Source organism: Colobus angolensis, unplaced genomic scaffold (genome assembly GCF_000951035.1).
Source record: "Colobus angolensis palliatus isolate OR3802 unplaced genomic scaffold, Cang.pa_1.0 Scaffold385, whole genome shotgun sequence".
NCBI lineage: Eukaryota > Metazoa > Chordata > Mammalia > Primates > Cercopithecidae > Colobus > Colobus angolensis.
Window position 1 is genome coordinate 1,277,884 of NW_012117210.1, and position 26,734 is coordinate 1,304,617.

The window sequence follows — 26,734 nt, forward strand, 5'->3', positions numbered from 1 at the left end:
GTCAGGAGATCGAGACCATCCTGGCTAACACGGTGAAATCCCGTCTCTACTAAAAATACAAAAAATTACCCGGGCGTGGTGGCAGGCGCCTGTAGTCCCAGCTACTCGGGAGGCTGAGGCAGGAGAATGGCGTGAATCCGGGAGGCAGAGCTTGCAGTGAGCCGAGATTGCACCACTGCGCTCCAGCCTGGGTGACAGAGCAAGATTCTGTCTAAAAAAAAAAAGCCAGGTTGTGGAAAACTTTCCATGTCAATAAACAGAAGTCCACATTAGCCTTTTTAATGTATGCATAGTATTCCACAGCATAGATGCATCCTAATTTATTTAGCCATTCTCCATTGTTGGACATATAGGCTGTTTCCCACTTTTAGTTATTGTACACAGTGCTGTGATTAAACATCCTTGAGGGTCTGTTTTTGGGTACTTGTGTAACTATCCTTGGAGATAGCTCAAGAATTGAGATTACTAGTTCATAGTGTATTCACGTTTTTAAAGTTCTTAATATATATAAAGTTCTTGTACTTCCACCACTGGAATCATAAACTTTAAGATAACCCTATAGCCATCTAAAGATCTTGTGTCAACCAGTGCTGGGGCATCATGCTGGACTACCAGAAGATGGTACCCAAGCACCCTTCCTGTACTTCTTCTATTTCTCTTCTCCTAATCACCAACTATAGAGTGAGGAAAGAATTTCAGGCTCAAAATTGGAATACTATTGTAGAAATTGTTAGGGAAGGCCTATGTAAATTTTCTTCTGTAACCACTGATCCAGCATTACCTTCAAAAATATTGTCATCAACATATGGAGCTGGAGTCTATAAGTCACTCCTTCAGTTGTAGTGAAGCTTTGTAGTATTCTAAACTCTAGTTCTCCTAGAACATTCACCTTCTTTCATGGGTTCATCTAAAGCAAATGTTACTGACATATTCTTTTTAGGCCGTAATCTTGTACCTTCTTTCTATACAACAAGAAGATGGGGGAGGGGATGGGGAAGTTAGTTGGTGTCCACGTGTTCAGGGATTGGTCACTGAGTATTAACATTTAAAGGGCCATTTACCTGTAGGATTGACTTTAGAGGCTTAGCTTCTGTTGAGCATTGTTCTAGATGCTGTCTTTTCTCCTTTGACATTCCTGTTCTGGTGGATAAGCTGGGGGAAGATGGAAAGGACAAGAGTAGTAGAAACAGACACACTTCAAGCTTCTTTATCTAATGCAGCTACTACCCCATCCCTGCCGTATGTCTTTGGGCAATGAAAGTGACAACAGAGCAGGAGGATGTTTAGGCCTTTTGCTCCTCAAAACTCTGATCACCTCCTATTTTCTTCTTCTTTTTCCTCTTTTCAACATTTCTGTCCTCTCCCATCATTCCTCATTATTGGGAGGATTGTAGAACTAGACGCTGAGAATCTGGAGTAGGTTCATGGCATTCATCCATAGAATAATGCCAGTAGGCTCTTTAAGGGGCTCATGTTCCTTTTCTCCTCCACATGGCAAATCAGAGATTAGAAACCCTGTTTTGGGGAGGCTGTAATGCTGATAGGTTGGCTTACCTTTATGAAAATCATTCCCCTCACATGACCACTCAAGTTATGCCAGGGATGGGGTGTACCTAACAATGTTGGAGTGTTGGTGGGCACTGCCCTAGCCCCATTTGAGCCAATGATATCAAGAGACTTGCTCAATGCCACCCAGAATCCAAGCATCTCCCAGAACTCCTCGCTCATGAGAAAGACTGATCCCTGTTGCTTTTCTTATCAGTAAATCTCATGGAGGCATCTCAGTACCTGTGTGATGAGCATCCTTCTCCAGAGCCTGTGTTATTCTTGGAGATTGAGATGCTCGAGGTAGGTGGTAGTTGGCAAGTATTAATGACAGCTAATAGCCAGCGCAGTCCTTCAACTATGGGCTGATGGTTTCTTCTTTCAAGGCTTCTGATGGCTGAACATGGCTCCTGTGACAGAAGAGAAGGATGCAGACCTGGAGCCTGGGACCCCTGGGGCCCACAGTACCAGTCACTCTCATTCAAAGAGTGGAGGAACACATAAGCTCTGCTATGCCTAGAGAGGCTCTGAGACTTCTAGGAGACACTCAGCATTCACATCTGAGAAGGCAAATGACAGACATAAAAAGCTGAGGTCCTTTAATAAAGTGGTTGTGGTGTCTTGGGTGTGTGACCTTGAGCAAGTCACATAGAGTCTCTGAGCCTTGGCTTTTTTATCCATAAAATGGGGATATTCATGTGTCCACTTTACAGAACTATTTTGAAGGCAGAATGCAATATTTGTTACCACCATCAAGTCAGGAATCACTATGGGTGTTGCCTGACAGGGAGAGACCTTGCTCCAAACCCAACATATGGGGCTGATTATAGAATGGGCCAAGGGCTGCATCTGCTGGGCTCCAGAGGAAGAGGGAAGGAAGGGGTTGACACTTACCACTCGGCATGGGCACTTATTTTCTTTCACTAGCTTCTGTAGAAGTAGATAGTCAATAATATCGGAAGGCATGAGGGCTTTCTTCTTGTCTTGTTTGTTTGCTAAGCTAAAACAGAGCATATGAGAGAGGGAGGAAACAAGAGTGGAAGAGTGAAACCAAAATAGAAGCAAAAGGCGAGAAAAGGAGGGAAAGAGGAGGAGAACAAATTCTACTATAACTGCTACATATCCAGGAATTAAGTTTAAAGACATACCTAATGAGATGAGCTAGACATTTTTCTAGCCAACTCCCAATGAAGGAAAGTATAGCACAAATCATTTGAATCCACGATAGTCTCCCCAGGGCTCATTTCTCACTTCCCCTACATTATGCTATCAAGCTTTAATTAGAATTGCTAACTGGGCTATGAACAGATTTGGAGTTTTTACATCCTTTCCCAAACTCTGTTCATGCTCTAGTTGGGGTTGCTAATGAGGAATGAAAGAGGCATAAAGGGAGTTGGGGGCGGGGATGAGAATTGACTGGCCACCTGCATTATCACCCTGGAATAAGTGCTAGTTATGTAACTTTTGAGCAATCTGATCAGAGAGGAGGTCATTGGCATCGATTATACAAGATAGGGGTTCTCTGCTATCATGAGGTTTCAGGATCAGAGACCGAAACCAGAAAAGATAATAAGCAAATTCAGGAAGGTAGTCTTCAGGAAGAGTCAAGGGGTGGAGGTGGTGGATACCGCTTTTCATTTCCCTTTGATGCTTCCCTTCAAAATTACCTTTGTACAGTTAGGTAACATCTCCCCCATGGCAGTGTGTGGTAGAAAGAAGGGGAACATCACACACTGGGCTTATCATGGGGAGGGGGGAGGGGGGAGGGATTGCATTGGGGAGTTATACCTGATGTAAATGATGAATTGATGGGTGCTGACGAGTTGATGGGTGCAGCACACCAACATGGCACAAGTATACATATGTAACAAACCTGCACGTTATGCACATGTACCCTAGAACTTAAAGTATAATAAAAAAAAAAAAAAAAGAAAGTAGCTCTTGAGAACAGACCCCAGAGAATTGGGCCGCTTTACCTCACTGAGCCTAAGGGAACAGAAGGCCTAGCTGGGTGTGACAAAGGGACCACCCGACCCTTCATTTCTATACTTTTAAGGGTACAAATTGGGAAGCAGAAATAGGACATAAAGGCAGAATCTTACATTAAGATGGGTTTCCCTGCCACTCTTTTATCAGACAGCAGATGTGTTAAGATGATCTTCACTTCCTGCATGCGTCTTATGTCACTGGAATCCAGGACGAAAACAAGCCCATGGGCCTGTGCATAGTAGTTTGGCCATGCTTCCTGACCCTTCAGATCTCCATTCAGGTCATAGATGGAAAGTTCATACTCATCTAACAAAAGTGTAGTCAGTTCCGATTTCATACAATGGTCTGTCTTACTGGGAAGTACTATGCATAGGGGAAAAGAGGAGAAGCAATCACTTAGATGGAAACTCCATACTCATCTAACAGGAGTAGAGTCAGTTCCGATTTCATACAGTTGTCTATCCTACTGGGAAGTACTATGCAGAGGGGAAGAGAGGAAAAGCAATCACAAAGTAGGGAAATATAGTTAGATCGAATAATTTGTTGAACCCTGACTAGAGCCTGCTCTGAGAAATCCCACTGAAGCATCCTGCCACCCTGCCCATACTTGGGTACTATCTTCCTAAATCATCGCTTTACCCATACTATCCTCTCCTGGCTCAGTAACCTTTAGTGAGTGTCCACTGCTTCCAGATATAATACAGACTCCTTCACCTCCTAACCTGCTAGACCTATCTCCTAGTGCTATAACCTGACGGGTGTCCACACTGTCGCTGGTACATACCAAATCTGTTCTTCCCTTGGCTCCTTTGCCCCTACTTCTCCCACTCTACATCAATGTCATGCTTTCTCTTGCCCTGTGATTTTACAAGATGTCATTCTCTCTGCTTAGAACACTTCTACTCTTTGCTTAGTTAATGCCTATTTTTTAAAATGTCAATTTTGATCTTGTTTATTCTAGAGTTTTCCCACACACCACCAGCCATCTGGATAAGGTACCTTTCTTCTGAGTTTACCATTGTCATAGCACATATTACAGTGTTGTAAATTCTATGGTTTATTTATCTGGGTTATAAACTGCAACAGGACGGGAATCCTTTCAATTTTATTGAAATTTATTCACCATTATATCCATGATGCCAAGCACATTCATTATTGAATTAATCTGATAAATGAATGAATGAACAGGAGGTCCTTCTCTCCCACCCTTCAATACCCAGCTCAAGTACTGTTTAGGAAGACTTCTCTGGCCTGTCCACTTCGCACTTCTCTCTCTCTTGTTGAGCACAAGGTCTGTTGAGCTGGTCCTTCACCTCTTTTTGTGCTTGCTTTGTCTCTCCAACTAAAACATAAGCTATATGAGGGAGGATGTTTGTATTACCATACACACAGTAAGTGTTCAATAAATGTTTATGGTGGTTGTTACTGTAGATGAAGGTATGAAGTTGTCTTCCACATATCTCTTCCAAGAAACCATGCTAGACTTAGACACATTTTCCTTTGAAAAGCTATAGCCAGAACATAAAATCTCACAGGGAATTCCATACCTCATTCAGCTCCCATAGAAATGGAGTTGAAAACGGCAATCTTGGCTGGGCACGGTGGCTCGCACCTGTAATCCCAGCACTTTGGGAGGCTGAGGTGGGTGGATCACCTGAGGTTAGGAGTTCAAGACCAGCCTGGCCACCCTGGCAAAACCACATGTCTACTAAAATACAAAAAAACAAAAAACAAAAAACCCAGCCAGGTGTGGTGGCACACGCCTGTAATCCCATGTACTTGGGAGACTGAGGCAGGAGAATCGCTTGAGCCCTGGAGAAAGAGGTTGCGGTGAGCTGAGATCACGCCACTGCACTCCAGCATGGGGGACAAGAGTGAAACTCCATCTCAAAACAAACAAACAAACAAACAAAAACAAACAAAAAGAATGAAAATGGAAAACGGCAGCGTTTATATGCATTCCAGTCTGTTGAACTGACCATTCTAGCCTAGCTCTCTTCCCACATTAGTAGCAAAATGACTTTATATATTCTCTACACCCATACCTGGGAGCACTAAGACTAGAATTCATAACTTCTTATTTGTAGTCTTAGATCTGCATGTGACATTTTCCATAGGATTGCCAAAATGAATCTTTAATGTGAAAAGTTAGTAATATGCCTTTGGGTCTTTGGAAATGAGAATACATTATGTGTATGTATATATTATTATTATGTATAAATGTGATTTTCATAACATTTCTTCTGATTTCATGTTAGGCAATGAACTTTTAAATTATAGCTTTCAGATAAAATAATTTTCAGCCACAACTTTGATGTGATATTTGCTATATCTGTATTAGACTACTCAAAAATAATAAGTGGGTCAGGGACGGTGGCTCACACCTGTAATCCCAGCACTTTGGGAGGCCAAGGCAGGCGGATCACCTGAGGTCAGGAGTTCAAGATCAGCCTGGCCAACATGGTGAAACCCTGTCTCCACTAAAAATACAAAAATTAGCCGGGCGTGGTGGCGGGCACCTGTAATCCCAGCTACTCGGGAGGCTGAAGCAGGAGAATCACTTGAACCCAGGAGGCAGAGGTTGCAGTGAGCTGAGATCTCACCATTGCACTTCAGCCTGGGCGACAGAGCGAGATGTCTGTCTCAAATAAAAAAAAAGAAAGTGACTAGGTTAAAACTGTAAAGGTAATATTAGAGTTTCCTTCATCGAGAAAAGATTTATATATTTTTTTGCCGTGTCAGAGAAAAAAATTTTTTTCCTTAGTTTTCTTTTTCTTTTTACTTGAAACCTTACCAGTTCCTTCAGTTAGTGCAATCTATTGTTGGTGAACCCTAGATGCTATGAGCAGTTGTTCCCTGACAATTTATATTTATCTTATTTCCTCTATTAAGGTATAAACACTCTAAGGACAGGTACTGAGTCTGATTCATCTCTGTATCCCTAGTGGAGTGTTTCATAAAGCATGGTCTGGGTACCATATAGTTGATAATTACGTAGGGGTGATTGTTAAAGCCTAGTCCAGACCAAATGAATCAAAACCTCTAGGCTTGGAACACAAGTATTTGCATGTTTAATGAACTCCCTATGGTTAACAAAATCTGAGGTGATTCTTCTGCACTTTAAAGCTTGAGTACCACTACCCTAGAGAGCCATGAAACTCATGCCTGATTGTGTCTCAGCATCATCTGATGAGCTTATTAAGATACAGATTCCATGCTACACACCTGTAGTCCCAGCTACTTGGAAGACTGAGGTGGGAGGATCGCTTGAGCCTGGGCAATCAAGGCTGTAGTGAGCCATGATCACACCACTGTACCACTGCACCCCAGTCTGGGTGACAGAGTGAGACTCTCAAAAAAAAAAAAGAAAAAAAAATGGAAACTGTAGATTCCATAGGCTCTTCCCAGACCAAAGTTTTTGAATCTCCAGGTCCCCTCTCAGTAGGGTTGAAAGCTCTCCAGGTGATTCTGGTTATGGTTACTGGTTCTCAGTATTCGCTGTTCTCCATGATCACCTGCAGAGCATTTTATTTATTTATTTATTTATTTATTTATTTATTTATTTATTTATTTATTTATAAGCCTGGAGTGCAGTGGCACCATCTCGGCTCACTACACCCTTTGCCTCCCAGGTTCAAGCAATTCTCTTACCTCAGCCTCCTTTGTAGCTGAGATTACAGCCCCCCGCCACCACACCGAGTCAATTTTTGTATTTTTAGTAGAGACAGGGTTTCACCATGTTGGCCAGGCTGGTCTCGAACTCCTGACCTTGGGTGATCTGCCCACCTTGGCTTCCCAAAGTGCTGGGATTACAGACGTGAGCCACCACACCCAGCCACCCCCAGGCCTCATTCTCTTAGGGTTTGAGTCCATAGATCTGGGGTGGGGCTGAAGCATCATGACTGTTTTAAAAAGCTCCCCAGGTGATTGAAATATATAGCCAGGTTTGAAAGGCACTAGTCTAAATGTCCTCATTTAGGGCACCTGCTTGTGCCAGTGGTTGGGTTTCTTCTTGCCTTACATGACCATGCCAGACAAAAGAGTTTTAGTGAATGGTGTCAATAATAATGACTTGGAGGAGGTGGCATAAGATGGCCAAATAGAATCCTTCAATGATGATCACCCCTGCAGGAACACCAAATTGAACAACTATTCACATGAAAGCACCTTCATGAGAATCAAAAATCAGGTAAGCGATCATAGTACCTGATTATAACATCTGTATTTTTTTCTTTTTTTGAGACAGGGTCTCACTCTTGTCGCCTGTGCTGGAGTGCAGTGGCTCAGTCTCAGCTCACTGCAGCCTTGACATCCTAGACTCAAGTGATCCTCCCACCTTAGCCTCCTGAGTCACTGGGATTACAGGCATGTGTCACGGCTAATTTTTGTATTTTTTTTTTTTTTGTAGACAGTTTTGGCATGTTGCCCGGGCTGGTCTTGAACTCCTGGGCTCAAGTGATCTGCCTGCCCTGGCCTTCCAAAGTGCTGGGATTACAGGCATGAGCCCCCGCACCCCACCTTGGTTATAACATCATGTCAAGGAAAGAGGCACTGAAGAGGGTAGGAAAGACAGTCTTGAATCACCAGTACCACCCTTTCCTCATCCCCTGGCAGCACCACATAGCACAGAGAATCTGTGCTTGAAAGAGAGAGTGCAGTGATTGTAGGACTTTGGATTGGAACTCAGTCCTGCCCTGTCACAGCAGAAAACTACATAGGGCAGAATTTGCCTAGCACTTATGGAGGAAGCATTTAGACCAGCCCTAGCCAGAGGGAAATTGCCCATTCCAACAGTTGGAACCTGAGTTCCAGCAAGCCCTGCCACCATGGCCTGAAGTGCTCTGGGGTGCTAAACAAATTTGAAAGGCAGTCCAGGCCACAAGGACTGCAGTTCCTGGACAAGTCCTGGTACTGTGATGGGCTTGGAGCCAAGGACTTAGGGGGCATGCAACCTAGTGAGTCACCAGCCAGAGTGACCAAGGGAAGTGTTTGTGTCACCCCTCCCCCCAGTGCCAGGCAGCACAGCTTGCAGCTCCAGGAGGAGAGGGAAGAGTAAAGAGAACATTATCTTACAACTTGAATACCAGCTCAGCCACAGGAAGATAAAGTACCAAGCAGAGTCCTGAGGCCCCCATTTCAGGCCATGGCTCCCCGATGACATTTCTAGACCCATCCTGGGCCAGAAGGGAACCCAGTGCCCAGAAGTTAAGGACCCAGTCTTGACAGGATTCACCACCACCTGACTAAAGAGCCCTTAGGCCTGAGTAAACATCCCAAGCAAGTGCCAGGCAGCAGTCACCATGGGCCTTGGGCAAGACCTGGTATTGTGCTGGCTTCAGGTGTGACCGAGCACATTTTCAGCGGTGGTGGCCATCAGGAGAGACTCCTGCTTGAGGAAAGGAGAGAGAAGAGTAAAAAGGACTTTGTCTTGCAACTTCAGTACTAGCTCAGCCACAGTGAAATACAGCACCAAGCAGACTCCTAAAGTCCCTGATTCCAGGCCTTAGCTCCTGGAGGGCATTTCTAGACTCATCTTGGGCTAGAAAGGAAAACGCTGCCCTGAAGAGAGAGACCCAGGCCTGGCAGGACTCACTGCCTGCTGACTAAAGAGCTCAGGCCTTGAATAAACATTGGTGGTAGTCAGGCTATAGTCACTATGGGCTTGGGGCTGTGATGGCCAATTCTGCTTGAGGAAAGGAGAGAGGAATATAGAGAGGACTTTGTCTTGCAACCTGGGTACTTGCTCAGCCCCAGTAAAATAAAGCACCAAGCAGATTTCTAAAGCCCCTGACCCCAGGCCCTAGCTCCTGGTGGCATTTCTAGACCCACCCTGGGCCAGAAAGGAACCTGCTGCACACTTTCCTGGCAGGATTCATCAGCTACTGACTGAAGTGCCCTTGGACCTTGAATAAATATCAGGGATAACCAGGAAATAGTTGCCACAGGCCTTGGGTGAGACCCAGTACTGTTGGCTTCATGTGTGACTCAGCACAGTCTCAGTGGTGGTGGCCACAGGAGTGTTTGTATCACCCCTTCCCCAACTCCAGGCAACTCAGCACAGAGAGAGAGACTCCATTTGCTTGGGAGAAGGTAAGGGAAAAGAACAAGAGACTTTGCCTGGTAAACCAGGGAATTCTCTCAGATCTCACCCAAGACCACCAAAATGGTACCTCTACAGCTTTACAAGAGTCACAGCATTACTAGGCTTAGGGTGTCCCCTAATGCATATACAGCTTCAGTGACCAAAGATTTGATCACAACACTCAATTCCCTTTGAGTCCTTCTCAAGAAGGATGGGTAAAAACAACCCCAGTCTGCATAGATTAAATACCTAACTTTTCAATGCCCAGACATTGATGAGCATCAATAAACATCAAGACCATCCAGGAAAAATGACCTCACCAAAAGAGCTAAATAAGGCACCAGTAACATATTATGGAGTGACAGAGATAAGTGACCTTTCAGACAGATAATTCAAAATAGTTTTGAGGAAGATCAATGAAATCCAAGATAACACAAAGAAGGAATTCAGAATCTATCGGATAAGTTTAACAAAGATTGAAATAAGAGAGAGTGGCATGATATACTTAAAGTATATCAAGGAAAAAAACTTTTATCCTAGAATATTATATCCAGCAAAATTATCCTTCAAACATGAAGGAGAAATAAAGTATTTCCCAGACAAACAAAAGCTGAGGGATTTTTGTCAACACCAGACCTCTCCTCCAAGAAATGCTAAAGGGAGTACTTCAACCTGAAAGAAAAGGATGTTAATGAGCAATAAGAAATCACCTGAAGGTATAAAACCCACTGGTAACAGCAACTCACACAGACAAATACAGAGTATTGTTATAATACTGTAATTGTGGTGTGTAAACTACTAAGAGCTTCAGTACAAAGAATAAAAGATGAACCTATCAAAAGTAACAACTACAGCAACTTTTAAAGACAGTATAATAAGATATAAATAGAAACAACAAAAAGTTACAAAGCAGAGGGGATGAAGTTAAAGTATACAATTAATATTAGTTTTCTCTTTGCTTGTTTTTGCAGTCACATTTTTTCATCAGTTTAAAATAATGGGGTCTCCAGGGGGCAGTGGGTGAATATTTTAAAAAATGGGTTATAAGATGTTATTTGCAAGCCCCATGGTAACTTCAAATCAAAAAACCTACAACAGATAGACAAAAAATATAAAGCAATACATCAAAACATACTACGAGAGAAAATCACTTTCACAAAAAGGAAGATAGGAAGGAAGAAGGAAAAGACCTCAAAATAACCAGAAAGCAAATAACAAAGTGTCAGTAGTAAGTCCTTATTAATAATAACATTGAATATAAATGGACTAAACTCTCCAATCAAAAGACATAGGGTGGCTGAGTGGATTAAAACAAAAACAAAAACAAAAACATGATCTGTTTCCTACAAGAAACACACTTCATCTATTAAGACACATATAGACTGAAAGGGATAGAAAATTATATTCTATACAAATGGAAACCCAAAAGAGCGGGAGTAGCTATACTTCAGACAAAACGGATTTCAAGACAAAAGCTATAAAAAGAGACCAAGAATGTCATATAATGATAAGGGGGTCAATTCAGCAAGTGTATATAACAATTATATATGCACTGAACACTGGAGCACCCAGATATACAAAACAAATATTATTAGAGCTAAAGAGAGAGAGACCCCAATACAGTAATAATTGGAGATTTCAGCACCCCACTTTCAGCATTGCACAGATTATCCAGATCAACAATGAAACACTGTACCTAATCTGCACTATAGAGCAAATGGACCTCATAGATATTTACAGAACGTTTCATCCAATGAATGCAGGATATACATTCTTCTCCTCAGCATATTGATCATTCTGGCAAGGCTGTGGAGAAAGAGGGACCCTCATACACTGTTGGTGAGAACATAAATTATGTTCCACTATGAAAGTTCCTCAAAAAACTAAACATAGAACTACCATGTGATGCAGCAATCCGCCTGCTGTGTATATATCCAAAAGAAAGGAAATCAGTATGTCGAAGAGATATCTGGTGTCCCATGTTTATTGCAGCACTGTTCACAATAGCCCAGATTTGGAAGCAACCTAAGTGTCCATCAACAGATGACTGGATGAAGAAAATGTGGTACTTATACACAATGGAGTACTATTCAGCCATAAAAAAGAATAAAATATTGTCATTTGCAGCAACACGGATAGAACAAGTACATGATGTTAACTTAAATAAGCCAGGCACAGAAAGATAAATTTCATATGTTCTCACTCATTTGTGGAAGCCCTAGAGTAAAATAATTGAACTCATGGAGATAAAGAGTAGAACACAGCCGGGTGTGGTGGTTCATGCCTATAATCCCAGCACTTCAGGAGGCCGAGGCAGGCAGATCACCTGAGATCAGGAGTTCCAGACCAGCCTGGCCAACATGGTGAGACCTCGTCTCTAATAAAAATACAAAAATAAGCCAGGTGTAGTGGCACATGCCTGTAACCCTGGCTACTCGGGAGGCTGAGGTAGGAGAATTGCTTGAACCCAGGAGGTGGAAGTTGCAGTGAGCTGAGATTGTGCCACTGCACTCCAGTCTGAGCAATAGAGCGAGACTCTGTCTCAAAAAAAAAAAAAAGAGAGAGAGAGAGTAGAAGTATAGTTACTCGAGGGTGGAAAGGGTAGTGAGGGGAGGGAATGGGATGGTTAATGGGTACAAAAATATAGTTAAGATCTAGTATTTGATAGCACAACAGAGTGACTATAGTCAGCAATAATTTGTTGTACATTTAGAATAACTGAGGGAGTACAACTGGAATGTTTGTAACACAAATAAATGGTGAATGCTTAAGGTGATGGATATCCCATTTACCCTGATTTGATTATTACACATTGTATGCCTATATCAACGTATCTCACTTATCTCATATATACACCTACAATGTACCCATACAAATTTAACAAATTTTTAAAAATGTGTGCCAAAATATTTTATAGCTGGTGTCTTCAAGTGTTCACAGTATTACTTGCAGACAGGCATTTCCTTCCTAGGCAATTACCTGTTCTTGGCAATCAGCTTAAAAACATTCGCAGCAGCTGAGCGCGGTGGTTTAAGCCTGTAATCCCGCCACTTTGGGAGGCCGAGGCGGGTGGATCACCTGAGGTCAGGAGTTTGAGACCAGCCTGACCAACATGGTGAGACCCTGTCTCTACTAAATGCAAAAAGTTAGCTGGGCGTGGTGGCACATGCCTGTAATCCCAGCTACTTGGCGGCTGAGGCAGGAGAATCGCTTGAATCCAGGAGGCTGAGGTTGCAGTGAGCTGAGATTGCTCCATTGCACTCCAGCCTGGGCAACAAGAGTGAAACTCTGTCTCAAAAAACAAACAACAACAACAACAACAACAACAAAACATTTGCAGGGACAAGGGAGGTAAATTATTCAATTTTGGGCACAGAGTAACCTACTAGATTGATTCTGATGGTCCTGCATAGACAGAGGTAGCCTGAGACATTTTTCAGAATGTGGTATCAGTGCCCATTAAAAAATTATCTGTAAATGTAGTCACAACCAATAGATTTATGAATAATCCCCCAGGTATTCACTGAGAACAGGGCAAGTTATGCAGTAACAAAATAAATAGATTTTAGGCAGTGTCCTCTAGGAATTAAAATGGGAAACAGACAGTATTCTCACAGGCAAAATAGCATACCGGTAATTGCAGGTGAGTGCTTCCAAAAGCTGGCTGGCCATCAGAAACCCCTGAGGAGTTCTTAAAATATGGATTCCTAGGGCCCACCGAGACAAAAGGGAATCCAGGGATGAGGTTGAGTTGGGGCTCTAGAAAATTATCCCCACTTTTTTCAATAATCTTGTGATTTTTGCTGGCTCCTGGATTTTTCCTGCTGCTATTTACCTTCTTAAACATTTCTGCCTATCAGAGAATCGGGAGAAGCAAGGAGTTAAGTTTGTTTCCTACAAGGGGGGATACAAAGCTGAACCCACTGGCTAAAATGTGAGGCTTGGAGCTGCTAATGGGACAGAGGAAGTTGTTACAGAAAATGGCAACATGTTGTCAGGCGCAGTGGCTCACACCTGTAATTCCAGCACTTCGGGAGGCTGAGGCAGGAGGATTGCTTGAGGCCAGGAGTTCCAGACCAGCCTGGCCAACATGGTGAAACCCCATCTCTACTAAAATCCGAAAAAATTAGCCAGGTGTGGTGGTGCATACCTGTAATCCCAGCTACTCGGGAGGCTGAGGCATGTGAATCGCTTGAACCTGGGAGGCGGAGGTTGCAGTGAACTGAGATCACACCACTGCACTCCAGCCTGGGCAACAGAGTGAGACTCTGTCTCGGAGAAAAAAAAAACAAACAGAGAAAATGGCAACATGTTGTCTCAGGTGAATGGTGAAATGGGGGAGAACATCCATTCCATGAATATTTATTGAATACCTACCTGAAAATGCTAAAAGACCACAGGCTAAAGATACAGAGAGGAAAAAATCCATTATTTCCCTCAAGAGCCTCACAATTTAGGGGATGGACTTGCAATTGCCTGATGATGTAATAAGTGCATGCCAGAGCAATGCATGGAAGAGTGGGAGCTGAGGCAGGAGGGCACTGATAGGGAGGGCTTTCCTGAGGTCAAGCTGGGCTGTGACTTGAGGCTTTTGATTTAGCAGGTAGATAATGGTGGAGGCAAAATGCTAGGTAGTGGGATAACATGTACAGAACTAGAAAAGGGGGATGGTAAGTCATTTGTTGTGGCTGTATCAGAGGGCATGTGCAGAGAGCATGGGAAATGAAGTTGGAGGAGGACTCAGGGACCAACTCATAGAAGGCTTTGTGTGCTGCTAAGAAACGTAAGTTTTATCTTGAAGATAATGGCATTGAACAGTTTTGAGCAGGGAAGTGCCATCATCAGACTTTTGTATTAAGTCCTTCTGATAGCTATGTGGATTGAATACTAGGGGAACAACTGGAGATGACAAGATCAGCCAGAAGGCTCCTGCTGTAGTTCAAGGAAATTGATGAGCACTTCAGGTAGGTCAGTGGTGGAGGAGTCAGGTTAGCCTTTTTTGGCATCAGGGATGCCAGGTTAGATAAAACTCAACCACGTCATCATACTACTTCACTTATTCAGTAAACATGGATGGAGGGCATCCTGTGACAGACAGTGCTGGCTTCTTTGATTGGTCCTTAGTAAGTAGTATAGTACCTTTCTGAAATTCTGTGTAACTGTTTCTTGAAATGTCAAGATACTGAACTAGAGACCTGGTATTAAACTTGCACATATCGGAACTGACAACATTTCTCAAGCTCCAACTCTCTACATTAGCTGTCACAGAATTTCATGTCATTAAACTTCTTTATCATCCCACACTTGTCGCTCTTATCTAGACCAAATTCCACTTTAATTGAGCCCTGAAACTAGACATCATTTCAAACATGCTATCCTTCATAATTAACTGCAATGATTTACATAGTTTGAACTTATGCATACTGACCCTATGAAAGGACTTTCAATTAGGATAGCTTGTAAAGGGAGCAGGTGACAGACATTACATAAACAGGCTGTTTATGTAATGTGGAGAAGGGAGGGAGGGAGGGAGAGAGAGAGTGTGTGTTGGAAGGTGTTTAAGCGCAAAATAAAAAGGGAAACTGAGGGCCATGAAGTAATGCTAGGAAGGAATGATTATTTCACAGGATTCTGGGGTCCATGGGAGACCCACACCAGTATCTAATGCTCTCAGTTCCTTACATTTTTGGAATGCCCCACAAGAATAGTTTTGCCTCAGTTGTTCAAGCCAATGATAGGGATAGTCACATTCCTAGAAATGAAAAAGAAAAATGAGGCAAAGTCTTAAAACAGTTAGATAAACAGAGAGTTATACTCTTCCTTATTGTTTGGGATTCTGCCTCCAGTAATCTCAATGCATGTACCATAAAAGGCCCAGCCAAAGCAGTAGAAGGTGGTATGGGAGCCCCTCACCAAAGCCCCCAAGGATGCTTTTCTTCCCTGATTCACTTAACCTTGTACAATTGGCCATCCCTCCTCAAACCTGCTCCCAATCTTACAAACAACTGCTTAATCACTTCAACTAACAATATATATTACGAAGATTTGTACCTTGAGGGACTATGGGCAGATTTGTGGAAGGAAATAGTGGAATAGGCCTAGGGAAATAATTGTAATATTACCTTTGTGTCTCCTCTGTTGTCTTTAGCCAAGAGCAGCAGGAGGTCAAAAGCCGGAACATAATTCATCTTAGTTCTTAAATATTAAGAGAAGAAAGAAAATAAGAAATAAGTTCCATTATAAACACTGAGCCTTTAGTCAGCTTATGACTAAACAGGTGTTGATAAACAGAAAGCCTGGGATTGTTAGAAGTCTATTACTTCATTCTATCCAACTGTGTCTATAAATGTCATAGAAGGAGGGACTGGTTATTCTCAACTGCAGTGATAAGTTCTGTGCTAATGAGTAGCTTTCTTCAAAATGGGGTGATTTCTTAGTATAGCAGCCTACACAGACATAATCAGATGTGGCCTATCCCTTCAGCCATAGTTCATCCTTGTTAAGAATATCTTTATTCAACCTTGCGGAGGTTGGGATGATGCCTAAGAGAAGAACCAACTTAGGCTTCCAGAAGGAACTATCGGGAGACCTGTTCCAAGTACCAATAATGTCTCTTCTTCAAAGATGTGGGCATTGGTGACCCACTATTAGAGATTTTTTTTACAATTTTTGGAGCTATCAGGGACCTTAGAGATAATCTATTCTAATGGATTTCAAACATTAATCCAGGTGTCCCATCCTCAAAGATTGCCAGGGAGCTGCATAAGCTTCCCAGATGATGTCAATGCACAGCTGGATTTAGAAGTGAATGCCTAAATAAAAAGGATAATTTAGGCAATCACTTCAAGGTTCATCCATGGAAAGCGGATTGTTTCCACTTTTTAGCTCTTATGAATAATGCTGCTATAAACATTTGTATATAAGTTTTTGTGTGGACATGTTTTCTCTTGGGTATATACGTAGGAGTATTACTGCTGGGTTATATAATAAATCTATATTTAACCTCTTGAGGAACTGCCAGACTGTTTTGCAAAATGGCTACAACATCTTACATTCCCACCAGTAATGCTTGTTTTTTTGTTTACAGCTATCCTAGTGGGTGTGAGGTAGGTATTTCATTGTGGTTTTAATTTATATTTCCCTAGTGACTAATTACGGTTGACTGTTGAACAACATGGGTTTGAACTGCATGAGTCTACTTATACCAGGCTTTTTTTTTTTTCAACCAAATGAGGATATTTGTGAATGTGAAACCATGTATATGCAGGGCTGACTTTTCATATACATGGGTTTCATAGTGCCAACTACAGGATTTGAGAATGCACAGATTTTGGTATATGAAGGGGTCCAGGAGCCCATTTCCCCCAAGTTTACTGAGGAACAACTATATATTGAAGCCCAGAATTGGAGGAAGCCCTGGCTGGGTTAGCAAAGCACTTCAATTGATGCTTAGATGGGCCTTGCTTAGCTATCTGATGAGCACAGTTTATGTGCTAGCTTATTAAGGGATAATTTATCAGAGTTCTGCAGAGTCATCCAGTCATTTACCGTTCTGGAGAGTTGCCATTCCAAAATACTCACATTTCATAGCATTTCTTATAGCACAGCTCACGCCCTAGGAGATCATTAGGTTTCCCATAAAGACGTCCTGGAGAATGGCTCTGGCTTATGCCAGACAAAAGAGAAACCTTATATATGGCCTGTGATCAAAACCAGCCTTACTCCAGTTTTGCACATGAAGCTGATATGACCAGGAGCCTGAAACATCAGAGCCTAATTGTCTGGGTTCCATGATAGCCATCTCCCTTGGAGAAGAGGCCAGTAACTGCTTCATGTCTATTTCCTAATAATTGGCAGAGCCTTCTAACTTGATGTCAGGCTCTCTGTGTTTGTCAGTGCCACCAAGAAGTGTCAAATTGGCATCACACAAGTTCTTCCTTTATAAGGAAGGTTAGGTAGGATAACTCAACTGGGAAAACGATTGAATTAGGGATTACTGGTCTGATCCTTTATTTCTAGTGCCTCTTCTGGGTAACCTGAAGTGAAATCACCTCAACTAAACCTATCATTTCCAAATTTCTTTTCTTATCTGTAAAATGAAGATAGTGACATATTTTGCTTACCATGAGGTGGTTATTTATCTGATAAGTTGATTCTTTTTGGATGGAAGACATAAGATACGCAGAGTAATAGGAAGATGCATTGAGCTTTCTAGCCTTCTTGTCAGATTAACACAGCTCAGGTTGTCCACTTACAAAAGCTATGGCAATGTCCTAATAATGGTTGTCAAGGTACTAACATGTCTATGGCAACCACTACCTGGTTCATAGCAACCAAACTCATATCTCCTTACCTTGTATGATTATAGATAATTACTAAAGGAACTTTTAGTCATCATAGTTTTTATTCATTTTACAAAATATTTATATAGAATTTACTGTGTGCCAGGGCTCATTAAAGCACTTTATACACATTAATTCATTTAATCCTTACTACAACATGACAAAGTAGGGGCTATCATTCCTACTTTTCAAAGATGAAGTTGTTCACAAAGGGGTTACATAACTTGCCAAAGATCACCTAGCTAATAAATGGTAAAGCCAGAATTCAAACCTAGGCATTCTGGCTTCAGAGTTGTATTAGGTCAAAGGTCTTGCAGACCTCAGGTACCAGAGAAACTGCCTCTGCTCTGGGTATCTCTTCTAGCCAAACTGTATCATACTTAGTGAACTTTTTATAAAACACTTTATTTTTCAGAATGGTTTTAGGCATACAGAAAAATTGCTAAGACAGTACAGTCAGTAACCATCCCCAACACCCAGTTTCCCTCATTGTTAACATCTTATGATGCTGCATTTGTTACAATTAATGAACCAGTATTAATACATTGTTATTGACTAAAGTCCATACTTCATTCAGATTTCCTTAGTTTTTAACTTAAGCTTCTCAGATTTTGTTTTGTTTTGTTTTTTAGAGACAAGGTCTGGCTCTGTGGCCCAGGCTAGAGTGCAGTAGTGTGATCATAGCTAACTGCAGCCTCAAACTCCTGGGCTCAAGCAATCCTCCTGCTTCAGCTGCCCAAGTACCTAGGACTGCAGGCATGCACCACCATGCTTGGCTAATTTATTTTTTGTTCTTTTTAGAGAAGGGTCTTGCTATATTGCCCAGGCTGGTCTCAAACTCCTGGCCTCAAGTGATCCTCCCACCATGGCCTCCCAAAGGGGTGGAATTATAGGCATGAGATACCACATCCAGCCACTGTATTTGTCTTTGATGACCTTGACAGGAGTGTTCATCAGGTATTTTGTAGAATACCCCTAACTTGGTGTTTATCTGATGTTTTTCTCATGATTAGACTGAAGTTACGCATTCTTGGGAGGAAGGCCACAGAGGTAACATGCCATCCTCATCACATCATATCAAGGATACATGCTGTCAACGTGACTTATCACTGATGATGTTAACCTTGATCACCTGGCCTAGGCAGTGTTTGTCGGATTCCTCCACTATAAAGATACTCCCCCTACTTTCTATCCTGTACTCTTTAGAAGGAAATCAGTATGCATTAGCCACACTTATAGAATGGGGATTTATCCTCCACCTCCTTGAGGTGGAGTATCTACAAAAGTTGCTTGGAATTCTTCTGTATGGGGGAGGGGGTCTGTCTATTCTTATGCTTTTGTTTATTAAATCATTTATTTATACAGTATGGGCTCACATATATTTATTTTATACTCTGATTATAATCCATACCACTTTATTTTCTCGTTCAAATTGTTCCAACTTTGGCCTGGGGAGCTCTTTCAGTTGATTCTTCTCTCTGACATACTTTCTGTTTTTTTTTTTTTTTTTTTTTGAGACGGAGTCTCGCTCTGTCGCCCAGGCTGGAGTGCAGTGGCGCGATCTGGGCTCACTGCAAGCTCCGCCCCCCGGGTTCCCACCATTCTCCTGCCTCAGCCTCCCGAGTAGCTGGGACTGTAGGCGCCTGCCACCTCGCCCGGCTAGTTTTTTTGTATTTTTTAGTAGAGACGGGGTTTCACCGTGTTAGCCAGGATGGTCTCGATCTCCTGACCTCGTGATCCGCCCGTCTCAGCCTCCCAAAGTGCTGGGATTACAGGCTTGAGCCACCGCGCCCGGCCAGACATACTTTCATCATTGTAGGTTTTTTAAAATTTTTATTACTTTTTTTGAGACGGAGTCTCACTCTCTCGCCCAGCCTGGAGTGCAGTGGTGCAATCTCGGACCACTGCAACCTCTGCCTCCTGGGTTCAGGTAATTCTACTGTCTCAGCCTCCCGAATAGCTGGGACTACAGGCACACACCACCATGCCTGGCTAATTATTGTATTTTTAGTAGAGATAGGGTTTCACCGTGATGGCCAGGCTGGTCTCAAACTCCTGACCTCAGGTGATCCACCCACCTTGGCCTCCCAAAGTGCTCAGATTACAGGTGTTAGCCACTGCACCCAACCCACATACTTACTCTTAATTTTAAATTTTGAATTGGATCACAGACCAGGCCTTCAGCTAGGGTGACTTATGTACCTATTTGACCAGAACAGACTTGATGTGTGTTTTCCCCCAAGCCCATGGCCAAACTTGTATCCTAGCCTGTTTTCTTTCTTGCTTTTTTTTTTTTTTGAGATCAAGTTTTGCTCTTGTCACCCAGGCTGAAGTGCAATGGCGTGATCTTGGCTCACTGCAACCTCTGCCTCCCAGGTTCAAGCGATTCTCCTGCTTCAGCCTTCTGAGTAGCTGGGATTACAGGCATGTGCCACCACGCCTGGCTAATTTTTTTTTTTTTTTGTATTTTTAGTAGAAATGGGGTTTCGCCATGTTGACCAGGCTGATCTTGAACTCCTGACCTCAGGTGATCTGCCCCCCCGGCCCGGCCTCCCAAAGTACTGAGATTACAGGGGTGAGCCACTGCGCCCGGCCTCCTGGCCTGTTTTCTTATGGTGTCTGGGCTAAGAATGGTTTTTACATTCTTAAAGGGTTAAAAAGAAAAAGAATATGTGACGGAGACTGTATGTGGCCTCTAAAACCTAAAATATTTACTATCTGGCCATTTTTAGGAAAGATTTGCCAACCTCCATACCAGAATCATTACTAATAGTGCCTCCTTTCATTCACAAGTGTCCAGGCTTGGATGATATTCTGTATGAACACTTATCTTTATCTGAAGGAGGCACTTTACAGCCCTTTGAAAGTTCTCAGCTGAAGGCTTTTCTAAATATGTAGATTGATTTTTGGCCAACTGCAGGTTGCATTTTCCCCTTCTTTTCTCCATACTTGCCATCCAAGGGGAGCTGTCTATAGCTGAGATCTTGTGCTAACCCTCAAGGGAAGTAACCCACTTGATACCACTGTTTTTCCATCATGCCCAGAAATGTGTTAGGTAGAGGAATAATTTACTGTACCTTTCTCCCATCTTGATTTAGTTGTTTTCTTATTTTGTAGATGACTCTGAATTCATGTTATTTTCTTTGGTACTTGCTTAGAAGTATGGAGGAAAAGTTTTGACTGAGGAAGGCGAATGGAAATATGACTGAGACAGGAAACATGACTGAGACAAGCTGAATTCTGATTGGACCTTGTATTAGGCCATTCTCACACTGCTATAAAGGAATACCTGAGACCTGAAAAGAGTTTTAATTGGCTGTCAGTTCTAGTGGCTGTACAGGAAGCATGACACCAACATCTGCTCAGCTTTTGGGGAGGCCTCAGGGAGCTTTTACTCGTGGCAGAAGATGAAGCTGGAGCAGGCACATCACATGGTGAAAGCAAGAGCAAGAGAGTTGGGGGGAGGTGCCACACAATTTTAAACAACCAGATCTTAGGAGAATTCACTCACTATCATGAGGACAAACCATGAGGATCCACCCCCATGACCCAGACGCCTCCCACCAGGCCCACCTCCAACATTAGGGATTACATTTCTTTTTTTTGTTGTTTTTTGTTTTTTTTTTTTTGTTTTTGAGAAGGAGCTTCACTCTCGTCACCCAGGCTGGAATGCAGTGGCATAATCTTAGCTCACTGAAACCTCCACCTCCTGGGTTCAAGCAATTCTCCCTCCTCAGCCTCCCAAGTAGCTGGGATTACAGGCACCCACCACCATGCCCAGCTAATTTTTGTATTTTTAGTAGAGATGGGGTTTCACCTTGTTGGCCAGGCTGGTCTCAAACTCCTGACCTCAGGTGATCCACCCGCTTTGGCCTCCCAAAGTGCTGGGATTACAGACCTGAGCCACCGCACCCAGCCAGGGATTACATTTCAACATGAGATTTGAGGGTACGAATATCCAAACCATATAATTCTGCCCTGCCCCCTCAATTCTTATGTTCTTCTCCCATTTCAAAATACAACCATTCCTACTCAGTATTCCTGCAGAGTCTTAACTCATCCCAGTATTAACTCAAAAGTCTCAATTTCAAGTCCAAAGCCTCATCTGGAGATAAGTTTCTTCTACCAATGAGCCTATAAAATTAAAACAAGTTATTTACTTCCAAGATACAGTGGAGGTACAGGCATTGGCTAAACATTCCTGTTCCAAAAGGAAGAAATCAGCCAAAAGAAAGGGGCTACAGGCCCTAAGCAAGTCCAAAACCCAGCAGGGTAGTCATTAAATATTAAAGCTCCAAAATAGTCTCCTTTGACTCCATGGCCCACATCCAGGGCACACTGGTGTGAAGAGTGGGCTCCCAAGGCCTTGGGCAATCCATACCCATGGCTTTGCAGGGGACAGCCTCTGTGGCTGCTCTCACAGGTTGAAGTTGAGTGCCTGTAGCTTTTCCAGGCTCAGGGTCCAAGTTGCTGATGGATCTACCATGTCAGGATCTGGAGGATGGTGACCACCTTCCCACAGCTCCACTAGGCAGTACCCCACTGGGGGCTCTGTATGGGCCCTCCCACCCCACATTTCCGCTCTGCACTGCCCTAGTACAGGTTGTCTGAGGGCTCTACCCCTGCAGCAGGCTTCTACTTAGGCACCCAGGCTTTCTTATACATCTTCTGAAATCTTGGCAGAAGTTGCCAAGCCTCCTTCACTCTTGCATTCTATGTGCCCACAGGCTTAACACCATATGGAAGCCACCAAGGCTTATGGCTTGCACCTTCCAGAGTGGTGGTTCACACTGTATCTGGGGCCCTTTGAGTCAAGACTGGAGCTGGAGCAGCCTGGATGCAGGGAGCAGTGTCCCGAGACTGTGCAGGGCAGCAGGGCCCTGGGCTGGCCCAGGGAACCATTATTTTCTCTTAGGCCTCTGGGCCTGTGATAGGAAGGGCTGCCTCAAATATTTCTGAAATACCTTCAAAGTCTTTTTCCCATTGTCTTGGCTATCAGCACCTGGCTCATTTTTAGTCATGCAGAGCTCTGTAACAAGTGGTTGCTCTGCCACCTGCTTGAATCCTTCCTCAGAAAAAGCTTTTTCTTTCTTTGCAGGTGGCCAGGCTGCAAATTTTCCAAATGTTTACACTCTGCTTCCCTTTTAATTATAAATTCCAACTGTAAGTTATTTCTTTGCTCCTGCCTCTGAGTGTAAGTTATTAGAAACAGCCAGATCACATCTTAAATGCTTTGCTGCTTAGAAAAATTTCTTCTGCCAAATACCCTAAGTCATCACTCTTAAGTTCAAACTTCCACAGATCCCTAGGGCATGAACACAATACAGCCAGGTTCTTTGCTAAGTCATAACAAGGGTGACCTTTGTCCAGTTCCCAACAAGTTTCTCATTTCCATCTGAAATCTTGGCAGCCTGTACTTCACTGTCCATATCACTATCAACAATTTAGTTACAAGAATTTAACTGGTCTCTAAGAAGTTCCAAACTTTCCTTCATTTTCCTGTCTTTTTCTGAGCCCTCTGAACTCTTCCAAACGCTACCCATTACCCAGTTTCAAAGTTGTTTCCCCGTTTTCTTTATAGCAATGCCCCACATCTGGTACCAATTTTTTATGTTAGGCCATTCTTGTGTTGCTATAAAGGAATACTCAAGACTGGGTAATGTATAAAGAAGAGTTTTAATTGGCTCACGGTTCTACCAGCTATACAGGAAGCATGACACCAACATCTGTTTGGCTCTGGGGGAGGCCTCAGGGAGCTTTTGCTCATGGGAGCTTGCACATCACATGGTGAGAGTGAGAAACAGAGTGGGGAGGGAGATGCCACACACTTTTAAACAACCACATCTCACAAGAACTCACTCACAGTTGCAAGGACAGCACCAAACCGTGAGGGATCCACCCCTATGACCCAAACACCTCATACCAGGCCCCACCTTCAACATTGGCGATTATATTTCAACATGCGATTTAGAGGGGATAACATCCAAACCATATCAGACCTCATGCAAGGTAAAATATTAGTAATAACTGGGATCAGGATCATTTTCTTGTTACTAATTGGCTAACATTAGATCGGTTAGTACGAGGATTGGTGAAGAGCAGGCTTATGATGAGATTGGATCTAAGAAGACGAGCATATATGGTATTATTTAATATTATCTTGACAATTAGTAGAGATAGAGTCAGTGAAGAGTGAACAGAATTGCCTAGTGTTATGTGTCATCAGGAATAAATTATAGCTTTTAAACTGAAATATTAGAGGGGCATAAGTAAATGTCATGGCAGTTCCCCCAGTGGGTATAGTTTTGTTGGTTGTGGGATTCTACTGATGTGACCCTGGTATGACACTTCCCTTTCAACCCAATCTGAGTTGCCTATTAGGGTTCTTTCATGACTCGGAAAACAAAGCTATTTTTCTTTTTTCTTTTCCTTTTTTTTTTTTTTTTGAGACAGAGTCTCACTCTGTCACCCAGGCTGGAGTGCAGTGGCACGATCTTGGCTCACTGCAACCTCCGCCTCCCGGGTTCAAGTGATTCTCCTGCCTCAGCCTCCCGAGTAGCTGGGACTACCGGTGCCTGCCACCACGCCTGGCTATTTTTTTTTGTTTTTTTTTTTTTTTGTATTTTTAGTAGAGACGGGGTTTCACCGTGTTAGCCAGGATGGTCTCCATCTCTTGACCTCGTGATCCGCCCGCCTCGGCCTCCCAAAGTGCTGGGATTACAGACGTGAGCCAACCCACCCAGCCCAGCTATTTTTCTTTTGCACTTTTTTCAAATGTTTTTATTTTATTGTCTTATATTTACCACCAACCTAGTAGCACTGCCTGTCACAGTATCTCTAGGTCTCTGATTTATTGGTCTTTTAGTTTTATTGATCAATTCTGCTGGGATTTTTTGAGAATTTATTTTCTATTTCATAATTTATTTTGTTTTTGTAATATTCTTTTATTTATTTATTTAGAAATGAGGTCTTGCTATGTTGCACTGATTGGCATCATACTCCTGGGCTCAAAGTGATCCTTCCACCTCAGCCTCCTGAGTAGCTGCGACTACAGGCATGCACCACCAAGCTCGGCTATTTTATTTTTATAGGATAGTTACCTTTCTGCAAAACACATAACTAACCCTTCCCATCTATGAACATGTATATATATTTGTTTATGTCTGTATGAGTGTGGAGAAATGATTTAACAACATCAGAACAACATTTGTTACCTTGGAGGGGCAGAGGTGGGAAAGCAAAGTGGAATAGTGAGGAAGATTATTATTATTTTCTTTGTTTTGTTCTAATGGTTATTTTGAAGAGTTGATAACTGTGGATTGTTGTGTAATATTATAAAAAAGAGAATTTAGAAACTACCCATATCTCTCAGATCTATGACTCCCATCTGCCTGCAAGTTCCTATCACCTCTTCCCTGCACTTCTGCGATAGCCTCATTGCATTTCTATTTTTGCCCTTTTCCAAGTAGTTTCCCATCTAATAGGCAAGATAATTCTTTGGAAACCTAAATGAGAACATGGCACTCTCTTGGTTAAAAACCTTCAGTGGCTGGGTATGGTGGCTCATGCCCGTAATCTCAGCACTTTGGGAGGTCGAAGTAGGTGGATCATTTGAAGTCAGAAATTTGAGACCAGTCTGGCCAACATGGTGAAACCCTGTCTCTACTAAAAATACAAAAATTAGCTGGATGTGCTTGCTTGAACCCAGGAGGTGGAGGTCGCAGTGAGCTGAGATTTTGCCACTGCACTCCAGGATGGGTGACTGAGTGAGACTCTGTCTCAAATAAATAAATAAATACCTTCAATGCCTTTCCTTATACTTTGAATACATTTCAAACTTCCTTTCCCATGCTAAAATGCCCTGAGCAATCTACACCTACCCACCTCTCAAATTCCTCCTCTTTGTTCCAGCTTTCCCCATGCCCACTGTAGGAACAACTACATAATCTTGCCTCAGGGCCTCCTTATATCCTACCCCTTATATTCTGCCACCTGTTCTCTGCCTCAGATACTATCTTCCCACCCTTTATTTAAAAAAAAATTTTTTTTTTGAGACGGAGTTTCACTCTTATTGCCCAGGCTGGAGTGCAATGGCGCGATCTTGGTTCACTGCAACCTCCATCTCCAGGGTTCAAGGGATTCTCCCGCCTCAGCCTCCAGAGTAGCTGGGATTATAGGCATGCGCCACCATGCCCAGCTAATTTTTTTATTATTAGTAGAGACAGGGCTTTACCATGTTGGCCAGGCTGGTCTTGAACTCCTGACCTCAGGTGATCCACCTGCCTCTGCCTCCTAAAGTGCTGGGATTACAGGTGTGAGCCACCATGCCTGGCCCCACCCTTTACTTTAGTAGCCCTTTCTTATCTTTCAGTGCTTAAAAAAAAAAAAACCTTCCCTGACTCATCTTGTTTCCATCTCCCCTTTTTATCTCTGCTATTTTAAACAAGTTTTTAAATATAAAATAAAGCACAGTTAGAGAAAACTACACAAAACAAAGGTTAAGGAGTTATTTTAAAGTGAACACCCTTGTAACCACCACTCAGGTCAAGAAATAGAATGTTGTGAGCCATCCCAGAGGCTCCTCCATTTGCCACATTCAAATCACAGCTCCCTCCTTCCCTGCAAAAGTAGCCATGATTCTGACTTTTTTTTTTCTAATTATTTCCTTGTGTTTCTTTATGGTTTTTATCATCTATGTATGCATTTCTAGACAGTATGGGATTTTTAAAAATGTATTTTCTTAGTGGTTACTATGGGGACTACAGTCAACATCTTG

The 26,734-nt window shown here is 42.7% G+C and overlaps 1 protein-coding gene across 2 annotated transcripts in view; it reads right to left on the reverse strand.

Moving 5' to 3' along the window:
• Positions 1–17,841, reverse strand: part of ARL13A (ADP-ribosylation factor-like 13A) — a 19,665-nt gene extending 1,824 nt beyond the window's left edge. Inside the window, exons 1-8 of one of the 2 annotated variants that reach the window (XR_001003174.1) lie at positions 17,740–17,841; positions 15,739–15,811; positions 15,299–15,368; positions 3,648–3,897; positions 2,440–2,545; positions 1,789–1,955; positions 1,062–1,152; positions 782–962 (exon numbers count right to left, since the gene is read on the reverse strand). Coding sequence is in view for 1 of the 2 variants with exons in the window: in XM_011954556.1 (XP_011809946.1) it covers positions 956–962; positions 1,062–1,152; positions 1,789–1,955; positions 2,440–2,545; positions 3,648–3,897; positions 15,299–15,368; positions 15,739–15,804 (757 nt within the window). In the remaining variant the exon portion in view is untranslated. The remainder of the gene's footprint in view (positions 1–781; positions 963–1,061; positions 1,153–1,788; positions 1,956–2,439; positions 2,546–3,647; positions 3,898–15,298; positions 15,369–15,738; positions 15,812–17,739) is intronic. The other variant, XM_011954556.1, reaches the window with a different exon arrangement.
• Between the last annotated feature and the right edge of the window lie 8,893 nt (positions 17,842–26,734).